Source organism: Macrobrachium nipponense, chromosome 11 (assembly GCF_015104395.2).
Source record: "Macrobrachium nipponense isolate FS-2020 chromosome 11, ASM1510439v2, whole genome shotgun sequence".
Classification (NCBI taxonomy): Eukaryota; Metazoa; Arthropoda; class Malacostraca; order Decapoda; family Palaemonidae; genus Macrobrachium; species Macrobrachium nipponense.
This window is the reverse complement of record NC_061087.1, coordinates 50369657-50390730: the sequence shown is the minus strand read 5'-3', so window position 1 is coordinate 50390730 and position 21074 is coordinate 50369657. Positions and strand designations below refer to the sequence as shown.

The following is a 21074-nucleotide window of genomic DNA, read 5'->3' as shown; positions in this document are numbered from 1 at the left end:
TGCCTCCCCTCATTCTGATACCTGGGCCAAAAGGTGAATTCTTACAATCTAGGTGGGCAGGACTCCCACCAGTTGGACAGTAGTTAACTACCTAACCATCTTCTTTAAAAGTTAAATGGTCATTTCTAGCTGCGCTGAAGCAAATTCTTTATGTAAAGACCCCAGGTTTGTATAGTTAGGAAAAATACAAATTACTTTTAAAATTTGTCATTTTATCATTACAGCTTGTGAATTTGTAGTGCATCATGGATCATCACTTGCTTGAAGATGGTGGAACTGGAAAAAAGATGGGGCTAGCAAGATTGGCAAAATCCTGTAGTTCTTCCAGCAGTATGAATAGTTTAAGTGGTGTTGAGAAGATGAAGAATAAAAATGGTAAGAATACTTTGGTTTAACTTGAGCTTTAACATGTAATAAATATGTAAAAGTATCAAGCTGCAAATAAATGATACAGGTAATTCTGTTGACTTATATTCATCACTGCTGCTTCCAAGTGCAGAGCTGGAATTTGCAGCTTGACACTAGTATTACATATTTTAGATGAAGGGCTGCCAGGATTCCCATCTTCATCGTGGAATTTTTTATATATTTTACAGTGCCCCTGGTTTTACGCATTTCACATTTCGACAGTCCACTTTGTCATGGATTTTTGTGGAACACATTACAGTGTTCCCCCCATATTCACGGGGGATGTGTACCAGACACCCCCGCGAGTAGCTCAAACCTGCGAAAACTTAGAACTCCCTTCTAAAAAAGGGATTTTGACGAAGGAAAAATCTATTTCTGGGCGGTGACCTGTGTCGCTCAGTGAAATGGTTCCTTTGATACTATTTCTAAGGTATAAATATTGCTATTCATCCCAGAGAAAAAGAGAAACAATATAATGCCAAGATAAATGGCTCGCTCACCTTTAATAAAGGTGTCGGTATAGATAAAGAGCGAGTGGATACCACTACCAGAGGTCCCTTGCCATTTAGCTTCTTCCTTCGACATAACCCCAACTACGGAGGAGCCGAACTATAGCCCTCGCTACCCTCTACTACTACCGTGAGCGCCTCCGACGCCTGTGACGTCATTCCTGAAGATAGCACCCAAGCTTGGGGTAAGCAGGGTGAGGAATACTAACTACAGGGTGGGATTTCACTGAGCGACACAGGTCATCGCCCAGAAATAGATTTTTCCTTCGTCAAAATCCCTTTTCTGGGCTCAACCTGTGTCGCTTCGTGGAATAGTGCCAGAGAATTGGTTCGCCAAGCTTGGGGGACTGCACAAACACTAAGAAGGTATAAAACAAACACCTGTAAGGTTAATGGTATAATGATCAACTTAAAGATACAAAGGCTTACAAAGCATAACTTAATTGTTAAGTATCTTAAAGTTACTAGACAAATAATCTTAAAATTACTTAGCCTACATTTAAGGATAACTAAATGTAAACAAGTAGGCTATAGTAAAAATATACAAGTTGAACATATATAATAACAGAATGGACAGAGTCCCAAGCAAATAACAATGAATGAAGCAAGTACATCCAAGGTAAGATATATACACTAGAGGCGACCTAACTAAGTAAGGGTGCAATGAGGCAGGTAGAAGGGAAGGCTACAAGGAAATGGTGATAGAAATTCATGCAGTGTCAGGGGAAACTGTTTCTGGCTGCCACTGCTGAGAATTTGAGGGCTTCCAAAGATTTTAAATAGTGGCGTTTAAAAACTGTCGGGGATTTCCAGCCTGTATATTTCTTAAGATCGTCAAATTTCATATGTTGAAAGTAATTAATAGAGGTGGCCACTGCCCTAACATCATGGGCACAAGGAAAGGAATCCGGGTTGGCCTGTTTAATGAAGTACAAAATTTGTTGTCTGATCCCTTTTAAGGAAATCGTACCACCTTTTTCCCTAATGAACAACGGACCTGAGTATCTTAAGGTCGTTCTACCCAAGTAAGCTCTTAAAGAGTTAACAGGACATAGAGAGTTGTCCTGGGGGAGTGGTAGGATTTTCCATGATGACCACCTGTCTTGTGGTTCTTCATTTTTGGCCAGAAAGTGACAATCTGGGGATAGGAGAACTTCCCCTGAGGGAAGGAATTCAGTGTGACCTGGGTCCCTTGATAAGGCTGACAGTTCTGAGATTTTAGCTCCTGAGGCTAGACTTAGTAAAAATAAAGTTTTCCTCAGGAGAGTTATGTAATTACAAGAATCATTATCAATATCTGAGGCCAGTTTGAGAACATCATTCAGAAACCAAGAAACTGACTTAGGTCTCTTGGAGGGTCTAAGTCTAGCACAAGCTTTCGAAATAGAGGAAAAGTAAGTATCCGTAAGGTCTATACTAAAACCAAATTGGAAGATCTTTTTAAGAGCTGATTTGGTAGTATTAATAGTGCTTGCTGTCAGACCTTTCTCGAACAATGATCTAAAGAAGGATATGGCCAAATTTGTGGTCATGACTTGCGTGTCTGAGTCTTTAAGAAGGCTAGTTTCTTAACAGACGAGTCATATTGACGCAAGGTAGATTCCCTTTTATCTGACTCCAAGAATGAAATATTTTGGGGGTCAATGTCCGCGTTCCTGCGAGCCGCAAACTTCATGAAATCCATAAAGTTAGGGTTTTCTGAATTCTTGAGGAAGCAGACACAGTCCGAGTTTGCACTAACTGGGTTAGCTTGGGATTGGAAATCCGTAGAGGCCGGAGTCTCAACTCTAGAAGTAGAGGGAACCAATTGCTCTTGGGCCAGTTGGGGGCTACTAGAGCCACCCGGCCCTTGAATGACCTGAGTTTGTTCAGTACTTTCAGAAGAAGATTCACCGAAGGGAACAGGTAAATCTTTTTCCATACATTCCAATCTAGGGCCATAGCGTCCGTGGCATAGGCCAGAGGGTCCAGGTTGGGTGCCACATAACAAGGGAGTTTGTGATTTGACTCCATGGCAAAGAGGTCTACCTGAAGCCCCGGGACTTGTTGACAGATCCAAGTGAACGAGTTTTTGTCTAACGCCCATTCCGATTACAGCGGGACGGAGTGAGACAGAGCGTCTGCTAATACGTTCTTTACTCCTGCTAGATGAGTGGCTGACAAGTGCCATTTGTTCCTGTTCGCCAGAGAGAAAATGGCTATCATGACATGGTTCAAGTGGCTTGACTTGGATCCGCCCCTGTTTATGCAGTGGACTTCTACTGCACTGTCTAGAACTAGCTTGACATGTGACTTCTTGGTTGGCCGGAGCCGTTTCAGAGTGAGAAACACTGCCATGGCTTCCAGTACATTGATATGTAGCTGGCGGAATGGTGGGGACCAGGTTCCCTGGACCTTTTTGTACTGAGAGTACCCTCCCCACCCAGTTAGTGAGGCGTCCGTGTGGATCACTAAAGACGGCGGGGGAAACTGAAGGGCTACTGCTTTTGATAGATTGCTTACCTCCGTCCAGGGGCGGAGACGTTTCCGTAAGATCGCTGGGATAGAGGCTAACCCGTCCCGGGATCTGCAGTTCGCTTTGGAACGCAAAACCCTGTTTATGTCCTTGAGTTTGGCTTTCAAAAGGATGTCTGTGACTGAGGCAAACTGGAGTGAGCCCAGGATTCTTTCCTTGACCTTCCTCCAGGATGTCCTGATGTTGTTTGAGAAATTGCTTTGTGAATTTTGCTATTTCTTTCCTTTTCAACGACGGAATTGATAGAGTGTGTGACTGCAAGTCCCACTGAAGGCCTAACCACTGGAACCGAGATTCCGGTGTTAGTCTGGACTTGGTTTTGTTTATTTGAAAACCTAGGTGTTCCAGAAACTTGATTACTTTGACCGTTGCTTTCTTGCACTCTTCGGTTTTTTGTTTTTTTTGCCCAGATGAGCCAATCGTCCAGATAAGCCACTAGCATTATTCCCTGCGTCCTCAATTCTTGGACGACTGCTTCCGCCAACTTTGTAAAGATTCTGGGGGCAATGTTGCAACCCGAACGGCATTACTCTAAGAATAAGACCTGTTTCCTAGTTTGAAGCCTAGGAATGGCCGGAAGTGTCTGGCTATTGGAACATGATAGTAGGCATCTGTAAGATCTATAGAGGTTGTGACGGCCCCACGGTTAAGTAAGGTCCGCACCTGCGAAACGGTCAGCATCCTGAACTTGTCGCAATGAATGAATAAGTTCAGATGGGACAAGTCTAGGATAATTCTTCGCTTTTCTGAGTCTTTCTTTGGCACGCTGAACAAGCATCCTTGAAACTTTAATTTGTTCATGAAACTTACCTGACAGATATATATATAGCTGTATTCTCCGAAGTCCGACAGAATTTCAAAATTCGCGGCACACGCAGTGGGCGCCAGGTGGTAGTACCCATTCCCGCCGCTGGGAGGCGGACATCAGGAACTATTCCCATTTCTATTCATATTTTTTTCTGTCGCCGGTCGGTAAACAACTGTTTACAGACCTCCGCCTAGGATTTTGAAACTTCATTAGCCGCTTAAGTATCCTAATTATTCTTTCAATTATTGACTTGGATTGTGGCTAGGCATAGCGCTATCGTAAATTTGTTTTTTCATTGCATTTGATGTCTGAAGCTAGTTAGCCTAGTTTCAGACTTTGTTGTCTGCTTGGGGTAAGGTGAAGCTACCGGAACTTTCGGTAGACACTCGCTTAGGATATATGGCGTTTACATGTTTTCTTTGCATAAGTTCAATGTAATTAGTGTAATGTGTGACTGATTACGGAAGAAGTAGGATTCATGTACGCATTTTAGAGCGTGTTAGAATCAGGAGTTTTCCTCCACAGTAAACAGAAGTTAGAAATAATGAACCTTCTAACCTCCTGTAGATTTTATTTTGCCTAACCCTGTGGTATGGCTTACTGGGCCTAGAAGAAGTGTCTGCTAGAGGATTACATCAAGTAATCTTAGACTAAAGTGCTCGCTCAACCTCAAGTGTTGTGAAGTGTAGTGCCCCTTGTGTTGTGGAGGGGGCGTCAGATCGGCCCCATAATGCCTCTAGGCCTGGACCTCTGTCGGACTCCCAGGACTCAGGGAGAGGGCATGTCGAAAAGCCGCAAGAGGGTTACGGGGGCTCCCCACCGATCTGGCGTCCTTCGGCAGAACCTGTTTGACGCTTCCCAGGCTGCTAAAGATCGTGCACGTGCACGAATCTTGAAGGATTGCTTCTCGTCCTCCGAGGCGTCCTCCCCTGCGCAAGGGTTGGAGCTCTCGGAAGGACTCGCGCCCTCTAAGAAGCTTTAGAGAAGAGGACGCTTCACGTCCTCTCTCTCGTTAGGAGGGAACGTCAGATCGGCCCCATAACGCCTCTAGGCCTAGACCTCTGTCGGACTCCCAGGAAACCAGGGAGAGGGCATGTCAAAAGCCGAAGGAGGGTTACGGGTTTTTTCATGCTGATCTGGCTTCCTTTCGGCAGGTCCTGGTGTCGCTTCCCAGGCTGCCGAAGATCGAGCACGTGCACGAATCTTGAAGGATTGCTTCTCGTCCGCAGGCGTCCTCCCCCACACAGGGGTTGGAGCTCTCGGAAGGACTCGCGCCTCCTAAAGAAGCTTTAGAGAAGAGGGACGCTTCACGTCCTCTCTCTCGTCACGAGAGGATGAAACAGTAAAGATTGACACTTTACCCTTTTTTCGAAGAATGCACTGGCTCTTTTCCTAAGGGACATATTAAGGAGGCTCATTCATCTTGCCAGAAGAGTGATTTGAGCCTCCTGCGAGTGAACGCTCGTTTATACATTATTAAGGAGGCTCATTCATCTTGCCAGAAGAGTGATTTGAGCCTCCTGCGAGTGAACGCTCTCGTTTATACATTATTAAGGAGGCTCATTCATCTTGCAGAAGAGTATTTGAGCCTCCTGCGAGTGAACGCTCATGAAGTTAAAGCTGTTTCAACCTCGCTAGCATTCCAAAAGAATTGGTAATCAGGACATTCTAGATTCCACCTTTTGGAGGAGCAACTCAGTATTCGTCTCCTCTCCTCATGGCGCTCCGTATACGTTATGTAACGTTCGCTTTACTTCGAAAAGCAAGCTGATAAGTTTGACGTCCGGCAAGCTGCTTTGCACAGTCAAACAACTTATGTCTCTGGTTCGGCATAAGAAGGGCAATTTAGAAGTGATGAAGCTTTTGGAGGTGCTCGACGTCCTATAAGTAGAGACATTCTCCAGGACGCTCGGCAAGCACCTTGCGAGGGTGTCTTTCGGACGCTCGGCGTTCCTTTGCTGAGTGCGTTCTGGAGATGTTCTTTTGCATTACTAAGACGCAAGTTGTCGCACAGGCGGCCACTGTCTTTGTAAGAAGGTTTGAAGGTCTTTAAGGCCCGTCTTGAAGACGAAAGCCATAAGTCTTCCTTTAGTGTTCACACTTCAGGAGCGACTTGCGGCTCTCCATGGAGACTCGCATGAGGACGTCCCTTGAAAATATTCAACGTCATACGCAAAACGCGGTTCGTCATAACATTTGAGATGTTGGCAAGGTCGCTCGCCAGGAGGCCCTCTTGGCGGACCTTGCATGCATCAGGGCGCTCACGAGTTTCCTCTCTAGAAACGTCGTTCAGAAGACTTGGTGTTCTCTGCTCAGACACGCTCGTAGCTAAGCAGGACGTTTTTTGAGGACGCTCAGCAGGACGCTTTCCAGGACGCTAAGCAGGACGCTTTTGAGGACGCTCGGCAGGACGCTTTTGTGGACATTCGCCAGGACGCTTCGGTGGAAGCTAGGCAGGACGCTTTGCGAGAGAAAAGACTTGTAGAAGGCGTCTTATTTGCTGTTCAGGACGTTTCTGAGGACGCTTGACACTTTCTAAACGCTCGTCTAGAGGAGGATTTTTTTTCAGGACTCTCCACAGGACATTCCTTTACAGAATTTTTAAAAAGGATTCGGATTCGGGAGCGGAGAGACATACCCGAATTTTTTTTTTTTCTTGTCGATCCCTCTTTCCTCTTCATCGATTTCTCTGAGAATCGGAGATATATACTCGGATTCCTGGGTGACTTTCGTCATGTTAAATTTTGGGTTTTCCCCTATTAGCAAAAAGTGCTAATAGTTTTGTCAAGTAAGGACGTTTTCCCCATTGTCAAGATACTAAACGTTTTGTCATTTAAGTGGGGGACCCCTCATAAATGGGGTAGTTCTCATTGACATAGATTTTAACGTTTTTTATCGTTTAAGCGGATAAACTCATTAACAAATTTCGGAAGAGCTCTCATTCATTTTCAGAGGCTCATCCGGGGAGTAAGAAAAGACTTGTAGACTAGATCCAGGAAGTCTTATGTCCAATATCATAAGAACATTGAACGGTCCTTTTCGATCCTCGGTTCTCTCTTGATCTCTATTCGAATATTACTCCCTTTTCTTGGCAAAGAGTCAAGGAGTTCTTTTAAAAAGTCTCATTCATTAGAACGTGGACAGTCGTTTTCCTTTCTTTCTCTCTTCCTCGTCGAGGAAAGTGTAGTTGAGAATTCGATGTTCAAATTACTACATATACTACGTATCTTTGCGTCATTTTGCTAACTCATGGGTCAAGTCATATACGCATATCGTATTTACCTCTGTGGATAGAAGCCGAAAGAACTGTTGTTCTAATGTATTTAATTGACACTCCCTTCAACCTTCCAAGAGTTTTCGGAGTAAGAACAACTCTTCAGGTATTGTTTTACGACACACCAACTCAGCTTCTGTATTTAGCGAATTTTGTTTCGTTTTAAATATGCCTGCTTGAGAGTTTCCTTTTGCTCGATAATTTCATACCTATCCCTTCGTAAAAGGAGTAGCTGGCAACTCAGGCAGATAGTGCGAGACGATGAACAAGGCTGCTGTTACTGTGATCTACGCAGTTCCGGCTAGCTCGGTGACATGCGCGGTTGGTTACGTCTGTTTCCCTTGCGGGAATGGTTGAATAAGCCGTCTCTCTGCCCTACATGGATTTTAGCCTCGGGTTGAGGAAATTTCTAGTAATCTTGAATGAACATGCCTTCCGTTTACTTAGAAAATTTCAACAAGATATCTCTTATACTTGTTCGGTGCGGTTTACCGCACGGTAAACAGAATTCTGTACGAATCTACCGCGGCATAGCACTATAATAATGCTCTCCTGCTTGTGCAAAGCGCAGCCTTATTTAGGGAAGGAAGCAGGCTGAGTGAGGGAATGGATGAGTTTGCTGGGGGACCAGTTCCTCGCTGGAGAAGCTTGTTTTCCCCTGAATAAACAGCAATTCAGACCTCTACAATTTTTCCTCACGAAGAAATGGGAATAGCATCGAAGATCTAGTAATAATTCTAATTTTCTCTCAACGGCTTGAGGATCACCTCGGGTGATAGCGAGAGCATGCCAGACATCCGAACAGAGGAACAGATGTTCTGGCACATTGTCTGAAAGAAATTGGAAGCCAAATGGTCGGCTTTCAGTTCCTCGAAGGGTGAATTTGGATCGAGTGGCCCAATCATCTCGGATAATTTCTCAGCTCTCTCATAGCTCAAGAAGAGAGAATTAGTTATGGGCTTGGGCACGGAACGTAACGATCCTCAAGAGGTTCGTTAAACTAGTGCACGTCCGTGCGGGTCTTCTCGATCGAAGGCAACAACTACTGACGTCTGAGTAATCCTCACTTAGAAGTATGTCGAAAGTGAGGAGAGACTGAGGGCGTCCTTTCGTTAAGTTTTTCGTATATTGAAGATGAACGAGCTCCTCTTAAGTTGCCCTTCCCTTATTCATGATCCTAGAGGATTAGCTTTAGTCGCCACACTGTTGGCCTCTAAGAGGTTGGATTCACAGAGGTCAGGTAATTCTGAGAATTGTCCAGAGACCCTTCCCGAGAGAATCGGTGTAATCTAACATCGTCACTTATGTGATTAATCTAATTGATTCTCCTTCCTCTCGGAGTCTTAGAAGGTCGTTTTCAGACTATCGAGAAGCTATAAGATCTTCAAGATTATGGCAGTCTCTTGGCCAAGGCAAAGCAGTGCTGCCTATTTTCAGTGTTCAATCGGTGCGGGCCGTTTCTGGAGATAGTGAAGGGAAATGACTGGTTCCTCCAACTCGACCTCTGTGAATTTCTTTATGGTTCTATCTTTCCGTATGAAGTATGAGATAAGATAGTAGTCCTAACTATTGTAGAATATGTAAATATGTTGTTGACGGCCTCTAGGCTCAGAGATTCGGTTCTGTCAAACAACAAAGCTTCACGATCTTTGAGGTCTGGGGAGATCTTGAAATTCTCTCGATCGCAGGTTCCGTCATGGAACTTAGACGTAGTCTGAGTTTCTGATGCCAAAAGCATTTCGAACCTATCCTTTCTGCGAACTTAATACACGTGACCAGAAAGGCTAACATTCTAACCGCTCTAGCCACGGCAAAGAGGGTTAGTGAGCTTTTAGCCATCATCAGAGGTTTTAGCTTTAAAGGACATAATGCGGTCTGTCCTCTAAGCCTTCCGTTCTTGATAAGAACGAAAACCTGTCTAACCCTTGACCCGAAGGCTTGGAGACCAAGGGTATGGCACAAATTAATTTTGGGCAAGGGCATTAGAGAGTCCTGTGCCCTGTCGGGTCTCTCAAGTTTTTATCTTGATAAAAACTATAGAAAGTCGAGGTCAACGGACAATCTGCGGTGTTCCGTAAAAGACCAGACTAGTTCAGTCCAAGAACACCCTGGCATTATAGTCAAGGAGTTCTTTTAAGAAGTCTCTTCGTTATGTTTGCATAAAGATTTGAGATTTTTTCTAATATGAATGCTCAAGAGGTGAGGGCGCGGCCTCGGAAGCATTTCAACAAGGCATGACACTCAGTAACATCCTGAGTGCCACGCTTAGCGAAGCAACTCTGTGTTCGCTTCACACTCCCGACGGGATGTGAAGACGACATTTGAGATCTGTAAGTCGCTAGGACCATACATATCAGTAGATATATTATAGGGGCAGCAAGCAACACGAATCCTATCCTATAGAAAAGGGATATGTGTGCTTTAACTTTGAAGGGTTGGTCGCTTGAGGCGCTTTCCTTTTCTTTAGCCTAGAAGTTATGGAACTAACTTTGATAGGTTAGGTCAGGTGGTGGTGGTTTTTAGCTTCGTTGCCCTCAGAAGTATGGTCATATGGGTCTAGTCACATTGTGGTCACGCCCACCCCCGTTGACAGATCATCTAGAGCGCACCAGCATTACAGGTCTCTACCTCGCTGGCAACTCTAGTAAACGCAGAAGCAGACTTTGGTGACAGTAATCACGAAGTCGGCTATGCTAACAGGTGAGGAACCAAGATGTATAATCATCGACTTAATTTAGTTTCCAAAATCCTATTCGTCTTCTTTCCCACCATCCGAAGGTGGGATTCAGCTATTATATATATCCTGTCAGGTAAGTTTCATGAACAAAATGTTATTGTTATAATACAATTAGTTTTGTTCATACTTACCTGGCAAAGAGTATATATAATTAAAGTGCCCACCCACCTCCACCCCTCAGGGAGAAGTGGGCACTGATTAAAATATGAATAAGAATGGGAATAGTTCCTGATGTCCGCCTCCCAGCGGCGGGAATGGGTACTACCACTCCGGCGCCACTGCGTGTGCCGCGAATTTTGAAATTCTGTCGGACTTCGGAGAATACAGCTATATATATAATCTGCCAGGTCAGTATGAACAAAACTTAATTTGTATTATTAACAATAACAATAAAAATTCCTTGACTCTTGAAACTACTCCTTTGAGAAGGAGATCTTGTGTATACTCTATCAATTCCGCTGTTGGTTTCTGATAGAAATTGTTGGTTGGAGGAGGGCCCTCTAGCCAACTCCAACCCAGACCTTTGGTCACGATGCTTTGAGCCCAAGGGCTGAACCTCCACCGGTGGCGGAAGAGGTACAGTCTCCCTCCTACCTTGGGACTCTCATTGCTGACTTGCCGAGGGACGACCACCGTGCGCTCCCCGGAAGCCTCTGCCTCTGCTTGCGGCTCTGCCAGATCCTCTATGGGCGAGAGGCGCCCCCTAGCTTCTGCTGCCTCTAGCGAACCTGTTAAAGGGCTGAAAAGCCTTGTGTCTCAAAAAGCCGGATTATAGGCCGGTGAGACAGCAAAGGAGGTTGAAGGTTGGGGCTGCTGCGATTGCGGAGTCAGAAACAAAAACTGGTGTTGCTGCTGACTCTTAGAGGAGGCGTGCTGCTGTCCCTGGGGCACCAGTACTGCCTGGACTAGCGCCTGTTGAGGAGCCTGGAAGGGCTTAAACTTCCTTGGCTTCTTCTTGGTCCTAGGGTTTGAGCCAGAGGATTCTGGCTTCCTCTTAGCCACTAGGCCCCACCTGACCTTGAGGCTCTGATTGACTTTCGAGGCCTCATGCAAGACCTCCGCCACCACTGGAGCAGGGAAGAGGTCTGTCCCCCAAATTGAGGAAGCAATGAGCTTGTTAGGCTCATGTCGGATGGTGGCTTCCGCCAGGACATGCTTCCTACAATTCCTCCTTGCGACTAAAAAGTCGTAAAGGTCACACTGCATGGTGTGCAGCATTCATTCCCTTTGCCGTGACTTTGAACAACAGCTCTTGTTGGTAAACAAGAGCCGTCATCTCCGCTGTTGTCATGGAGGAGAGGGACCTTACCAACCTGGTCCGGGCATCGAACTCCGTCTGGATGAGAGAGTCTGACAACCTGGGAAGCCGATCACTAAAGAGAGTGGTGGCGCAGTCAGGCTTAAGTTTGCCTACTGAGAAGGTGGGCACCGCACCCTCAAAGTAGGTGTCAGAGCCGGGGATCAGGAGAGAGGTGGGCTCCGTCTCCCGGAGCTGAGGCATAGGTTCGTCCCTAAGAGCTGCCTGGAAGGTCGCTTCCACTACCTTAAGGGTAAGTGGGAGCGGAGTGCCTTCCACTGGTGTAAAGATGGTGAAAGGGCTTCTAAAGGCCGTAATGCGGGAGTTCTCGCACTCCAACTCTTCCAGGCTCCTCAGCCAAGTCTGTTGTGCCTGTTCCCGAGGAAGGATTACCGTCTCCTTGGGGACTTTGTCTTCCCTCATCATGGCTGCGTCTGTTAGACGGACGTAGCCCACGAATGGGGGTTGAAGGTCATTAGGATAGAACTCGAAGTCCTCCAGCCTTCGAGTTCTAATGCCCTCAATAGTCAGCATCCTGTTAACAAATGGAGTGTGTGTCGCAATCCTCCAGGGGTTGGCAGCCGAAGTCCGGGAGTAGGCGGGAGTCCGGCATGATGGAAGGTATTAATACCTGCGCGGACTGTGAAGGCCCTGCCGCGATCGAGTCCCGAATGCCCGTTATAGCATTCTCCTGAGCCGTCAGTCGTTCTGCTAGGGACTGGATCGACTGACCCGAGGCCTCAACCGAGCTTGTAAGCTGGGAGAGAATCGAACCGAACTTGACATTCACCAAGTTCCCTATGACATCTCCCATCTTCTCCAAGATGTTGGAGGAGAAAGCTTCGGCATTGAAGGGGGGTGCCTGAGCCCTCTCCTTCCGAAACCTGTCTTTGGGGGACCTTGACGCAGATGAAGAAGCTGCCCTCGATCTGACTGCCCCGGGGTGGGGAGCCAGGGTGCTAGCGACAGTTGAGGGAGCTGACTTCATCGGCAAGGACTTCACTAACTTGCTAGTAGGTTTAACCTTGGGGACCACGGAAGAAGTCTTGGGATGTACTGACCGCTGCTTCTCCGTGAATCCCCGGAAAGAAGTGGAAGAAGATGGATCAGGAGAAGGAGAAGGGGAAGGGCTCAGGGAAAGTCCCTGAGTCCCCCCAGAGCCTGCCTCTACTACACCCTTACCTGTGCCCATGGAGTCGATAGCCATGGGCTCTACGTCCAAATTGAGGGCTGCCACGTCCTCTGTGACATCCTCTGAGAAGTCGTCCTCCGCCGGGAGCGATACCAGGGCTTGGATACCAGCGATGAGGGGGGCGGCAACTAGGGGGTCAACAACTGACCCCTTCTTCGCTCCGGGGAAGATGAGGTCTGCCATGTCCTGGGCCAGGATGTACGGGCGGCCCTTCGAGGAGTTCCTCCTGAAGCCCCCGACCCAGGCCTTAAGCGATGTCAACGCTGCCTTCTTCCCATCATCAGAGCCCTGCAAGAGAGGGTTAGTATTAGAGAGAGGGAACGACCGAGGTCGAGACTGAATAAAGTAATAGTCAATATGAACACTTATAAAAGTATATGCAATAACATCACCGGACCCAAGGAACACTTGCGGCGGAGAGTAATACTTACCACAGTGGAGGCTTGGCCAACTAAGGCGTAACATGTGAGGCACCCCTTGTGGTGCCACACCAGGAAGTCCTCTACTCTCACCGCGCACCCGGCGTGGGAGCGGCAAACCTTGTGGCCGCATGGGTCCTGTAGGACTGCGTTGCAGCCTACCTCTTGACAACACAAGACCTATAAGTCAAAGACTAAATAAGTCAGCCCTTTTCCTTTTACTAAAACTTTTCTTCCTTCTGCTTCCTCTCTCTTTAAGGCACGGTTTTTATGTTGATGACTTGGATTGGTTTTTGGACATGATTTGGACTTGTTCATTGGATTTGATGGAGGGTGAGGACGGTTGGCATGCCACCTCACCCGTAGAACTTGAGTACCTAACGTGGTCGAGCGAGGGGAAAGTTTAGATGTCAAACCCTTCTCTTAGTGCTGGGTCTGATCTCGACGGACATCATGACGCCTTAAGCACTGAGGGTGGGGTGTATATCTGGGTGGTACCCCTAGGGCAGCCCTGTATGGGATAACACTGTCCTCTAAATGTGGCATTATGTGGCCTTCGTGTTTTGGGGCCACCATGGTGGGGTGGGGGACTACCTGGACGAATCATCAATTCTACGTCTTATGGACACACTAAAACCTTCTGTTGACGACTTGGGCAAGGATAAGGACAAGGAAAATTTTGGTAATTCTTCCATTGTGACTTTGGAGCCTTTTTCTAATGAGCTCCTTGTTACAAACATTTTGTATGTAAAACCAGTCCCTTTAGACTGGAATTATGAAACCTTATTCAATGAATTTTGTAAATTTGGGAACGTAAAAGAATTACGGAATAGACTTGGAAAAAAATACAGTTGTTTTGAATTTTGGATATTTTTCAACAATGAATCGGAAGCTCACAGAGCCTACAGAGAGTTTAGGTCAGATTCTATGAGTGTTGGACTTGTAGAGGCAGAAGAGGTCCCTAGGTATCTTGAGATATATAGACCACCCACTGAAACTAAAGATTCGAGTAAAATAATTAAAACCTCCAGATCACCAGACCCAGCTAAATGGTTGATTATTACAACACATGGTGAGAGAGGCAACCTCTTCAAGGTGAAAAGGTTGGTAAGCCAGAAGATTGGCAATGTTGGGAGCCCAGAAGTAACTCGCTTTGGGCGTAATAGTTTTTTAGTTCATGCCAAGACCAATGTTCAATCATTAATGCTCCTAAATTTAAAGCTTGATCCCGAAGGTATGATAAAAGAGGTAAAACCTCACTATAATTTTAGTTATGCAAAGGGTGTCATCTTCAATGAAGATTTACATGAAATGGACGAAGAGGAAATTTTGGAGATGTGTCCAGACGTGGTTTGGAAGGTTTTCAAGGTGCCCCGCTCGTCTGTGATTATTTTAACATTTGTAAGTCCTTTTTTGCCATCTGAAATTGTTCTTGACAATGAAATTATGAAAGTTCGTCCTTATAGACCGAGAGTGCTCCAGTGCTTTAAATGTTTTGGCTTTGGACACTCCTCAAATGTTTGCACCAGAAATAAACTTTGTGAATCGTGTGGCAAGCCTGAGCACGAGGAATGTTCTGAACCGGTAATTTGTGTGAACTGTAAGGGTGAACATCGAGCCCGAGATAAGAAATGCAGTGAATTTAAAAAAGAACAGGAGGCATTACTTAAATCTATTGCTGAACACATCAGTGTGGGACAGGCCAAGAAACTGTTGGGAAGGAAAACTTATTCAGATGCCTTGAAGGCACAACAGCTGGATATTGCTACTTCTGGTGCCCCTTCAGGTGGTGCTCCCTGGGGGTCCCCTAATGGGGTTTCCCATGCCCTCTCTGGTGGGGCTCCACGTGCCCCCCCTGTTGGGGCTCCCCATGCCCCCCCTATTGGGGCTCCCCGTGCCCCCCTTGGTGGGGTTTCCCACGCCCCCTCTGGTGGGGCTCCCTGCGGCCCCCCTAGTGGGGCTTCTCATGGCCCCTCTGGCGGGGCTCCTCATGTTGTAGAGACTCTGGTCAAGCCAGGGGACCCTGTTGGTTCAAGGGTTCAAGCCAGATCTCAATTTGTTGACGACTTCTCTCTGACAGGGACATTGCCTGACATTGAGCCCTCCCCTGATCCTGTCATTACAGTGCACCGTGGAGATGACGGTGAGGAGATAGAGGCCCTCTTTATTCGTCAGAAGAGGGCCCTTTCTCCCTCTTCGCCTCATTCTCGGTCACTCGGCCATCATAGGAAAAATAAAAGCAAAACTGGAAGGGCAAGTGAAGGCCCATCATCTAAAAGATCTATAACACCTAGATCTAGATCAAGTAGTTCTGGTAAAACTGATAAGATCTCTCTCACCAGGACTCAGATTCCTAAATTGGTAGAAAATTTTAAGATCCCATCTTCTAAATAATGGCTCTCATGCAATGGAACATCCGTGGCTTTATACCAAATAGAGAGCAAGTTCGGGTTCTGTTTAAGGAACATAATCTATCTGCAATGTGTCACAAGAGACAAAGTTGGGAGAGCACACTCCCAACGTGGGTTTTAATTATTCATTTCATAGGTCTCCACCCCTGATAGGTGTACGTGCTCAGGGAGGCACAGGCATCATAGTCCGTACGTCTGTTAATCACAGAGTTGTTCAATTGAACACTGTGTTGCAGGCTTGTGCAGTTCACATTTTCAATTATAAATGGATCACAATTTGTCTCTCTACCTTGATCCATCATTGGAAAATAGATTGCAGGATGCGGCAGGGTAATCCCCGTCAGCTAGAATTAACCGATCTACAGACGTTAATAGACCAGCTTCCTAAACCCTTCATTCTGATGGGGGATTTTAATGCCAAGCACACCCTCTGGGGAGAGCCAAACTGCGACCGGTGGGGTTTAATAATAGAACAGCTGCTTGACTTAAATGACATCACTTTAATGAATGATGGTTCCCCTACAAGACATGATGTTTTTCATAATACTGACTCAGCCATTGACCTCACTATCTGCTCTTCATCTTTGAGGTTAGATTATCAGTGGGTAGTAGACCAGAATGATCATGGCAGTGATCATTGGCCCATTCACTTAAAGTTTATGAAAAATATTCCATCTCCATGTTTACCAAAATGGAAGGTAGGGGAGGCTGACTGGGGATTATTCAAAAAATCTACTGAAGTTGATCAAGAGATAAAAGATTTTCAGAGCCCAACATCTGCTTATGAGTATTTAATCAGTATATTGCTGTGTGGTGCCATGCTGTCTATTCCTCAAACTTCTGGTAAGCCTCGGCGTCCTCTAGTACCTTGGTGGAGCGATTCATGCGCCTTGAGCCGAAAGATAACTAGAACTTGCTACAAGAGATATCGTAAATTTCCTTGCTTGGTCAATAAAATTATCTATAAAAGAGCTCTTGCTAAGCAAAAGAAAACATTTAAGCAGGCAAAGAGGGAATCGTTTATCAGATATATAAGTGAATTAAAATATGATTCCCCTATGTCGTTTGTCTGGAACAGAATCCGAAAACTGCAAGGGAAATTTTCTCCACCTCCCTTGCTTATATTGAAAATTGATGGCTCCCTCATATCTGATTCTGGAGAAGTTGCAGAAACCTTTGGTAGGCATTTCTCCAGTATATCTAGTGCCCTACATTACTCTCCTGCATTCAGGAATATTAGGGACGGTACCACGGTTGTTCCTGCAGTTAGTTTAAATTTAGTCATATAATCTTCCTTTCACCATGAAAGAATTGGATCATGCAATCTCGTTGTCTTCCCCAACATCTCCTGGGGAAGATGATATACTGTACTCAATGATTTTTAATCTGCCTAGAAGTACAAAAGAATTTCTTTTAGACATTTTAAACAGTTTTTGGCTTTCAGGAACTTCACCAGAGTCTTGGAAGATATCGATTATTGTACCTGTTTTAAAACCTTTTAAAGATTCCTTCCTTCCTAAGAATTATAGGCCAATTGCTCTAACTAGTTGTGTTAGCAAGATTTATGAGAGGATGGTCAATGCTCGACTTGTGTGGTATTTGGATTCAAAGAATCTTTTATCTAATCGGCAGTTTGGCTTTAGGAAAAATAGAAGTACTTCTGACCCTTTGATGTTCCTTACTCGGGAGATACAGAATGCTTTTGCTGTGCAAAACCAGACTGTTGCAGTGTTCTTTGACTTAGAAAAAGCCTACGACACTACCTGGCGAGGGGGTATCCTTTTGCAACTTGTAGAGTGGGGTGTTGTGGGTAATTTGTTCTATTGTCTGAAAGATTTTTTGTCAGAACGTTACCTGAAAGTAAGAGTGGGCTCTTACATTTCCTCTGCTTACCCTCAAGAAGAAGGGTTACCTCAGGGAAGCATCCTTAGTGCAACACTCTCTAATGTAGCTGTCAACGGCCTACTAGAACAAGTTCCTGTCGGGGTGCATGGTCTGGCCTTTGCTGATGATTATGCAATAATCTGTAGCAAGTCTACAGCTGTCGAAGCTTGTCAAAAGATCCAGACTGCTATTAATGCTTCAACATTATGGGCCAGTGCTAAAGGTTTCAAATTTTCACCAGAAAAATCAAAGCTATACGATTTTGCCGATTAAGAGAGTGGAAGAGATCCCTACGCTGTTTTTAAATGTTTCGATTTTACCTCATGAAGATAGCATTAAGTATCTAGGTATTACATTTGATAAGAAATTAACTTTTGCTCAACATGTTAATGAAGTTGTATGTAACGTGAAGCTTCGTCTTAACCCTCTTACGCCGGAGCCCTAAAAATCAAAACGTCTCCCGTATGCGGGCCTGGTTTGGAGTGAGCGCGGAAGTGGAAAAAATAATTTTTTCAAAAAATTACAGCGCGCGTACTTTGAAGATTAAGAGTTCATTTTTGGCTCCTTTTTTTGTCATTGCCTGAAGTTTAGAATGCAACCATCAGAAATGAAAAATAATATCATTATCATATGTAAATAATGCGATATATGGTAGCGAAAAAAAAAAAATTCATACATAATTGTATTCAAATCACGCTGTGCAGAAAACGGTCAAAGCTAACCAGTTACTTTTTTTTGCGTTGTATTGTACACTAAATTGCAATCATTTTGATATATAATACATTGTAAAACAATAAAAGCAACACCGGAAAAATATTATCACAAAATGATGTACGAATTCGTAACGCGCGGACGCAAAAAAATATTTTTTTTCAAAAATTCACCGTAATTCTAAATAATGTTCTAGAGACTTCCAATTTGTTTCAAAAAATTAAGACAAATGATTGAATATTACGATACTGTAAGAGTTTTTAGATTAGAATTGCAGATTTCGACCATTTCGGACGAGTTAAATTTGACCGAATGTCGAAATTTTAATATATATATTTTTCATATGCACATATTTCGAAGATGGAAAAAGCTACAACCTTCAATTATTTTTTATTGTATTCTTCATGAATTTGCGCACATTTTGATATATGAAACTCTATAAAAAGGCTAATATGAAAGGAGCAAATATTAGGATAATGCCATGTACGTATTTCGGAGACTTGCGGCCGCGAATCGGCGCGCGGAGTGAAGGTAAATATATTTTTCAAAAATTCACCATAAATCACAATATTGTTTTTAGAGACTTCAAATTTGTTTCAAAAATTAAGAAAAATGACGGAATATTTCTAGGCCGTAAGAGTTTTAGCTTACAATTGCGTTTTTCAACTATTTCGGTAGAGTCAAATTTGACCGAACGTGGTTTTTTTTCTATTTATCGTGATTTATATGCAAATATTTCGAAAAAAGAGAAAAGCTACAACCTTCAATCATTTTTAGTTGTATTCTACATGAAATTGCGCACATTTTCATATATAAAACTTTATGTAACAGCTAATTTTAAATGGTGCAAACATTTCGACAATTGCACAAAAAAATTCTGATTTTTTCGGAAGAGTTACGCGCGAACGTAATTTTTTTTTCATAAATTCACCATAAATCGAAATATTGTGCTAGAGACTTCCAAGTCGTTGCAAAATGAAGGTAAATGATTGAATATTACTAGAATATAAGAGTTTTAGCTTACAATTGCGTTTTTCGACCATTTCGGTAGAGTCAAAGCTGACCGAAAGTTGAAATTTTGCACTTAACGTTATTTATATGAAAATATTTCAAACTGATAAAAGCTACAACCATGGGTTGTTTTTTGTTGTATTGTGCATGAAATTGCGCACATTTCCATATATAAAACTTTATGTAACGGCAAATTTAAAAGGGTGCAAACATTAGGACAATCGCACGAAAAAATTTATCGGAAGAGTTATCGCACGAACGTAAGGAAAAAGTTTTTTCATAAATTCACCATAAATCGAAATATTGTGCTAGAGATGTCCAATTTGTTGCAAAATGAAGGCAAATGATTGAATATTACTATAATATAAGAATTTTAGCTTACAATTGCGTTTCTCGACCATTTCTGTAGAGTCAAAGTTGACCGAAGGTTGAAATTTTTGCACTTATCGTTATTTATATGAAAATATTTCAAAATTGATAAAAGCTACAATCATGAGTATTTTTTAGTTGTATTGTGCATGAAATTGCGCACATTTTCATATATAATACTTCATGTAAAGGATAATTTAAAATGGTGCAATAATTATGTCAAAGTGACGAAATAATTTCCGAGATGTGTCACTGATACTTTTTAGTGCGATAAGAAAGAAATTCGCGCTTGCGCGCCTGCGTAGCCTTGATCCTGTGAACTCCCAGCATCCCCCAAGGCGCGTGATACAAAAGTTTCCGGCTGGTAGGCCTATAAGTATTTTTCTGCGAATTTTTAAAAAAACTTCTTTGAGCCGACGTATGATACGTCCAATCGGCATACGGGAGACATTTTGACTCGACGTTTAATACGTCCAATCGGCGTAAGAGGGTTAATATTCTTAAAGTTGTTTTTAATTTTAATTGGGGGGCAGATCGAATCACCCTTTTGAGGATGTACCAGATTTTATGCCTAAGCAAAATTGATTATGGTTGTCAAATTTATGGTTGTGCATGCAAGACAACACTGCAGAAATTAGATGTTGTCCATAATTTGGCTTTACGTATTTGTACGGGAGCCTATAGAACTTCTCCAGTAGAAAGCCTATATGTTGAGTCCGGTTTTCCCCCACTATTTATCCGTAGGGAGGAATTAGGCTTGAGGGTCATATCAAGAGTACTTACATCAAAGCTGAACCCTAATTATAAGTATGTTAGAGAACCAACTGATAGAGCCCCAAATAGACCTAGACTGCCAAAGCCGCTTGAAGTTCGACTAGCAAGCTCTGCCAGGGAGGTGGATTCCCACTACCCCTCCCCCTGCAGTTAGCTGAAATTTCACCCTCAAAAATTTCCTCCTTGGAATAGGCCACACTTAGAAATCTGCCCAATTAGGGACAGCAGGAGTATCAGCTCTGGTGATCAGTTGAGGGCAAGTTTTTTGGACCATGCTTTTGAACATGGTGATTCTCAACATATATATACTGATGGTTCGAAGGGTTCTGATGGTGTTGGTTGCTCTGTAGTGACTAGTGATAATATTATTAAAAAGAAGCTTCCATCTGATTCCTCTGTTTTTACAGCTGAACTGCTGGCAGTTTTGACTGCTCTTAAGTATATTTTTTATAGTTCTTGTACTAACAAGGTTTTTACCATTTTTACCGACTCTTTAAGTGTTTTATCTTCTCTTAAAAGCCTAGTCTCTTGCAACCCTTTAGTGCAAGAAGTACAAGATTGGTTTTATCTTTTAATTAATAGAAGAGGTTTTTCTGTTAGGTTTTGTTGGGTTCCGTCCCATGTTGGAATTGTTGGGAATGAGCGAGCCGACGCTGCTGCTAAGGCTGCAACTAGGCTTAGGCACATTTCCAACATGGGCGTCCCTGTTTCCGATTTTAAAAATATCATTCGATTTTATTGTAGAGACCAGTGGC

The 21074-nt window shown here is 44.0% G+C and overlaps 1 protein-coding gene across 5 annotated transcripts in view; it reads left to right on the top strand.

Annotated features, from left to right (window-relative positions):
- The first annotated feature begins 202 nt into the window (after positions 1-202).
- Positions 203-21074, top strand: part of LOC135205792 (inositol polyphosphate 5-phosphatase E-like) — a 633907-nt gene continuing 613035 nt past the window's right edge. For all 5 annotated transcript variants that reach the window (XM_064236969.1, XM_064236962.1, XM_064236954.1 and 2 more), the window contains exon 1: positions 203-375. In XM_064236969.1, coding sequence (XP_064093039.1) covers positions 246-375 — 130 coding nt within the window. In that variant the 5' untranslated portion in view covers positions 203-245. The remainder of the gene's footprint in view (positions 376-21074) is intronic.